This window comes from Telmatherina bonti (assembly GCF_933228915.1).
Source record: "Telmatherina bonti genome assembly, chromosome: 12".
In the NCBI taxonomy this organism is placed as follows: Eukaryota; Metazoa; Chordata; class Actinopteri; order Atheriniformes; family Telmatherinidae; genus Telmatherina; species Telmatherina bonti.
Window position 1 is genome coordinate 35441734 of NC_136610.1, and position 6892 is coordinate 35448625.

Here is a 6892-nt window from a genome sequence, read left to right on the forward strand (position 1 = left end):
GAGACTTTCTGCTCAGGAGGGGAAATAAAAACTTCTGCTCTACAAAGTGACTGAAATGTCTGATCAGGTGGACCACCGGGATCATCATCGGTGTGTGGATTATCGATAAATGCTGAGAGGAACTCGTTTTTGTCATTAATTATTAATAGATTCCTGTAAGGCGGCGGGGATGCGCGAGAGACGCCGCAGCGGCGAGGATCGCCCGCGCTGAACCGGAGGAGACGCCGGCAGATGATGTCCCGATGTGAGAGTGTTTCCAGAGGAGACGAGGGAGGATGAAGAAGGGCGGAGAGGGGAGGAGAGCGGCAGAGGGGGAATATAATGAAGTTGAGTGGGAAAGGAGTGTGCAGCGTCTTGTCCAGCACCCTCCTCTTCGCGTGCGCCCTCAGCGAAGTTGTGTTTGGATTAAGATGCGTCTCTCTGGGATCCGCGGTGAAGGCGCACTTCCACCTCGCCGCCACCGCCGGGGCTTTCTACTCCGGCTTACTTGTGGGACTGGGCCAGGTCCTGCTGGGCTCCTCGCTGCTCTGTTGCACGGAGAAACCCGGCTGCAGGAATTTCTTCCTGCTCGGGGTGGTGGTCTCCTTGCTGGGGGTCCTTACCGCCTTCTCCGGCGCGGTGGTGGACGGAGACACGGCTTCTCTGGTGGAGAGGAAATTCTCCCATTACTGCTTTCACTCCGTGGTGGAGAACCGTGCCTGCGAGCAGCTGAAGGACTACCAGCGGAGTCTGGTGGTCTCTACAGTTCTCAGCACTTTGGAGTGCCTCCTGGGGCTCCTCAACCTGCTGGTCATCAGGAGGTACAAGGCAGCGCGGTTCTCCCGGAGCAGACAGCGGCGGAGCGCCGGGGCGATCATCCTCAGCGAGGAGCGGGACTGCTCCGCGCCGGCTCTGCAGCCCGTCTCTTACATCAACCTGGGGGTTTTTACTGTGTTTGATGAGACAGGTGCTGAAGTGCAAAGCGGGGGGCATCCGTCCATTGAGCTGCCGGGATACTCATCAACCGACCCGGAGCTTAATCACTGCTTCCCCTTCTCCTACCCCCTCCCCAGCGAGCTGCCGCCCGCCTACGAAGACATCTTCCCGGTGGAGGCATGCAACACATAGCCGCTGTGGACCTGCTTCTCTCTGCTGTGACAATCAGTGACTTTATGCTTTAAAACCCCCCACTTCCCTTCCTTTTTGCTTCCTCCAACACCCCCCCCCCCCCCCCCCCCCCCCCCCTGCAAAACAAAGCAGTAAGTTACAGAAAAGGACAGCAGCAGAGGGTTTTTCTTCACCTGACTCCTCATCCTGATGTTTTCTCACATCTGCCTGACAGCTCTCCATCCAGCATCTCCAGTCAGACTGAGGCAGCAGACAGGTGTGTGTCGGCCTGCAGGCCCAGTCAGAGCAGCCAGATCCAGGCCCAGAAACGCAACAGCTTGCTCCTACAACAAAAGCAGAGTTTGTGTTCTGAATGTGTGCTGTGAACGTTTTTACTTGTGAATAAAACGTGTATTTAACCTCATCTGAAGTCACGGAGCTGCTGCCCAAACTTCCTCTCAGATCAGCAATGCCTTTTAAGTTCTGCTTTTACCATCAATAATATGGCTTTTTACTGCCACATCATGATGTGGAGGGGCTCCTGACCCCCCCCCCCCCCCCCCCCCCCCCCCCCCCCCGGAGCTCCTGCTGGGTTCACTTGTTTTAAGGTTTAGTTGAATTAAATCTGCACAACAGATCACGACAGTGATGGATAACTGTGTTTAAAAGCTTGGAGGTATTTTATGAGCACCTTAATGCACCGATGGCTGCACGTGGTTTTCAGTTTCCCATAATGTGCTGTTTGATTGGAGTATCGGCTCTCAGCATGGCTGCTTCTCCTGACCATGAAAAGCCTTTTAGTCTCACCACTAGAACAGGAGACAGGTGATGTTTTTAGCAGTCTGTAGCTGCGTGGTGAATAAAACTAAAGTGGTTTCGTTTTCCTCAGATAAAGCCCTTCAAATGAACATCTGTGGATACTTTTTTTTTTTTTTTTTTGTGATGAATAAACTTCAGAAGTAGGTTTCACTGGCTCAGTGTGATAACCCTCCACTTATCCTCCTCATATTTGTGCAATGATGGTCTCCACTCAGCCATTCTGCTCAGGCTGGGCTCTGCATACGAGCTGCATACAGGAGAGAATCATGCTTTAGCCTTCTCTGGCTTTCTTGGTTTGGAAAATATGGCTTTCATGTAAGATTTAACTCAGCAGGTTATCAGGAGGAAGAAGAGGCTTTTGGCCAGCTGGTGCTCTCAAAGTTTTGCAGAGGAAAGCTGATGATGTGGGCTCCTGACAGCATGAAGAACCAGCTGTATTATACCACTCTGGATGAATTTTGGCCTTTTCTCATTAGGTTTAAAGCTTTTTAAAACAAGTGATTTGTCTTTTCTTTCCACTAAACATCTAAAACACTAGAAAATTTCATCAGCAGCTAATGCAATGAAGGACTGCAGCTTTTATGTATTTTTCTAATCCAAGAAGTTCTGATTAAACCCGAGTCTGAAGCTAATACGAGCTGCACCCACAGGGAGGGCTTGTTTGCATTTTGAACATTATGGATTGAAGATATTTTCCATTTACGCCCCAAACGACTGCAAGTTTTATGTCTTCCATGCACAAGGCTACTTACGTACTGTCTAAACTGTTAAACTGCAGTTGTTACTGCTAGGTTAACATGAGTAAAAAATCTGTATCATTTATTCTACACAATTTATTTAGGTGAATATTATGGTAATATCTTGTTATTAATGACAAAAGATGTAAAGAAGTGAAGCACAGAAAGGGAGATTATATTAATATGTAACATTAAATTTACATTTTGTATACTTTCAAAGGAATTATGGTATTTCTTAGTGTCATTTTATATATTGCCCGTGGGATAATTCCAAATAAATAGATTTAAGCTTTGCCGTGTTTTTGGATCAGATTAGGTTGGTGATAATTTGTGATGGCAGTTAGCATTAGCAAGTTAGCTAAACTTAGACTGGCTTAGTTAGCTAATTTGCTGCTTATACTAGTGAACGGAGAAAAAGCCAAAGTAATTCTTTTTGTTTTGTCTTTTGTGCTCTAACCAAAATAATGTCTCCATAACGGAAATAATTGCATTGTTGCACAGTATGAAAACATAAATGTTAGCTAAAACATAGTAAAATTTGCAGCTAACATCTAAAGGCTCAGATGATGCTACATTCCAATCTTTTCTCTTCCAGCATATAACATGCCTTTATTTGTACTTCTTGAACGTGTTCCCATAAAGGAATAATATTGAAAATTAAACAAAACAAAACCTCAAAAACTTTTGAGGTAGACGAGGCGGCCTACAGTGTTGTTGCTCTGACTGTCATGCTAAGTTTGAGCCACAACAAACACGATGTTGTCCACTCACCCTGACCATTAGCTGGTGTTGTCAAGTCATGGTTGCTGATAAATACATAGTTGGAGTCAGGCATTAAAACACATAGTTACATAAAAACATAGTTGCTATAGTTACATATAGAAATACAGTATCGTCATGTAAAAAGTTGCAAGTTGACATTATAACAGGGTTTTTGATTCTTTGTGAAAAGTATCACAGTCATGAAATTATCTTCCGTTTGCCTGAGTTTCTGTTTAGTTTGACCTCAAGAAAATCTGATGGTTAACAATTGCATAAACTCAAGAAAATGTTGGCCGTATTGCTATGTTAGCTAACACATCGCTTGCATGACCTAGCAAAAGGAACAAAGAGCTGTCTGTCACAGTTGGTTAGGTTTAGCTATTGCATCAAAGTCATGACTCGATGCAATCAGTTGGTTTCTTTTATAGGATATGTATGAATTGGCTCGAAATTATGTGTATGTTGATTCGTGTATGTAAAGTGCCCTGTGACAACATTGTTGTGAAGTGGCGCTATACAAATAAAGTTGAATTGAATTGAATTGATAAATACACAGAGACTGGGATAAAAAGGTGCATTTTAGCTAAAATAGTTATTACATGGTTAGAGGTTGGCATTATAACAGGGTCTGTGATACTTTGGCATTTATGAAGTCATCTAACTAGCTAAGTTAGATAATTTGTTAGATGATTAGTATTAGCACAAGCTCAAGAACTCTGTACATATAGCTTTGTTAGCTAAAACACTGCTGGCAAAAAAAAAGATATGATCACGTTACACAACTAATTTACTTAATAGTAGTTTGTATATATTTTAAGTAACCATTTACAGTTACTTATAAATGTTGGACGTATTGCTATGTTAGCAAACGCATCGCTTGAATGACCTAGTAAAAGGAAAAAAGTGCTGTCTGTCGCAGTTGGTTAGGTTTAGATATTGATAAATACACAGTTAGAGGCTGGGATTAAAAAGGTGCATTTTAGCTAAAATATAAAATATATAGTGGTTACAAGTTGGCATTATAACAGGGTTTGTGATACTTTGGCATTTATGAAGTCATCTAACTAGCTAAGCTAGATAATTGGTTAGATGATTAGCATTAGCACAAGCTCAAGAACTCAGTGTACATATTGCTTTGTTAGCTAAAACACTGCTAGCAAAAGGAAGAAATATTCACGTTGGGCAACAAATTTACTTATTAGTAGTTTCTATATATTATAAGTAACTGTTTACATGTGAAAGTTTTATAATGATGGCTAAATGGTAAAATTAGCAGCTCTCTTTTGAAGGCTCCCAATAACATTTCGTGCAGATAATTTATTTTGTTAAACATAACATGCCTACTTTGTGTATCATAAAATGTTATCAGAGTACTATTATTCAAGTAAAACCAAACTAAAACTTTTGGGTTAGGAGGGGAGGAAGAGGAGAGTTGCACTGCAAACTGTCACACAATATTGTCCAGTTACTTCTCAATTTAGTTTTTGTCAGTCATGGCTGGATGTATTTGATAGAAGTAAATATATGGTTGTAATCCGGGAAGATATTATTTATCTTAATTACTGTCACATATGTGATGTCGCTACACAGCAGGTTGATATTCCATCTCCTGAATACTGTCCTATTAAGGGAAAAAATGTTAACATCCAATTATTTCTGTTACATTTGCTTAAGGTCAATGTAGAAAAAAAACAACTCCGTTTTATTGGACTGATTTTTGCCCAGGATGTTTTTATAGCCTCACTGGGTTTAAATACCAGCTCAATCAGATACAAACGCAAAATGACAAAGTGCAGTCACCCTTAACGGTAGCAGAGGGAGAGATTAAACTTTGCAGAAGCTGCACAGAGCTGGAGTACATCAGAGCAACTTGTCGTGAGAATTAATCTCTGTGGTTGTTAACAAATGTCACCTACCTGTTCAGTGGAAAGATCTTAAGATTACAATATGAATCTTGATTTGTGCTTATCCAGGAGACTCAGCTCCTTTTTTTCAGCAAACACAGAGCTATCGGTCTTCTACTGGTGACCATCGAACTGGGATTAGTGAGACCTGTTCACTGGATCTGAGCCGCAGACCTTTCTGTTTATACACCATTTTGCTAAAATAAGAGAAGAATCAATTCTCCCAGCAAATCAAAATGAGCTTGAAGATGATTAAAAATGTTTATTTATTTATCTTTCTCAACTCTTTTAATCATCACTGAAATGGCAAGACTGCTTTAAGGTGCCAGTGACAGTGTGTATGTGCAGGTGTAAGTGAAACCCTCCATTAAGTTAAATATATTAACTGTGTGTTTGAAGGTTGCTCATGGGATCCTTTCTACTAGATTAAAAACTCTGCTGCTTGAGATTTATTCTGATGAGTAAGTGCACATTAAAAAAAAGCCAAGACATGTTGGGTTGTAGTGTAGGACAGCCCATTATGGTGAGATCTGTGCTGTCTGTGGTCCGGGGGGTCTTTTTTTTCCTGGCGGTAGATCCTTTGTTGGACAGTGGTGGTGCATTAGTGTAATGACAGACTCCAGCTGCGGTCACACAACCTGAAAAATGCTGACTTGCACCTCAACGTTTCTCACTATGAGGAATATAAGAAAAGCTTTCTGCACAGATGACTCTGCAGATATGTGGATGGGAGCATGCGGCCGCGGTTAGCCTGAGCCCTGCAGCCACGAAGCAGAAGATCAGAAAGGTTTCATGCTTCACCTGAGACTTACTCAGACAGTTAGCTCATTAGCAGATTCATAATTACTTAGATTGGAAAAATAAACATAAAAAACTAGCAGAATGGGTTAAAATGCTCACATCTATTGGTACATTTCATCTCTCATCTGCATACTTGTCCGATTGTGTGTCAAGGACGAAACTGCCAGCCATACTTATAGAAGAAAAAAAAATCAATACCCCCTAAAAGCCTTTCATTAGAAACGTAGCCATTTGCTGCGCGCTGCTGCCAGGAAAGTTGTGTCTGGAAAAGCTCCAATGCTGCTTAAAAGCCAACACCAGCCTTTTTCTGACAAAAATGTGTCAGACTACCTGTGTGGGCTCCCAACGCACACATGTGCTTCCTGAAAGCTCACTTTTTGTTTTTACTCTTTTATTCTCAAGTCAACTTTGTTTCTAAACCGCAGTTGAAATGAGGTGCCGAACACAATCAGCCAAAGCAACAAAAGAGAATAAAACTAAAGGGAGATTAATGCAATAAAACAATAGCTTATCGTTTTTTAAGGCAGTTTACAAACAATAAATAAGTCTAAAAAATAAGAGATTAAAAAGAAATGAAAACCAAAATAAATAAATCAAACCAATAAATATATATAGATTAAAATACTGGCTAGTGGTGCTTTGACAGGGTTTATAAATAGTGATGAATTAATGGGCTGGGAATATCAAAAGCCATTTATGTTTTACATTTAGCAGCATTTACTGATCATGTTGATGCAATGGAAAAAAGCTTGGTTGAGTTGAAGCTGTTTTTTCAGAATTATT

At 41.5% G+C, this 6892-nt stretch overlaps 1 protein-coding gene across 1 annotated transcript; it reads left to right on the plus strand.

The window, feature by feature from the left end:
* Nucleotides 1–321: 321 nt before the first annotated feature.
* Nucleotides 322–1107, plus strand: tmem271 (transmembrane protein 271; the record flags this gene model as incomplete). The annotated part of the gene is made up of 1 exon (XM_079250274.1): nt 322–1107. One exon carries the CDS (start codon nt 322–324, stop codon nt 1105–1107), a length of 786 nt encoding a protein of 261 aa, XP_079106400.1.
* Nucleotides 1108–6892: the final 5785 nt, after the last annotated feature.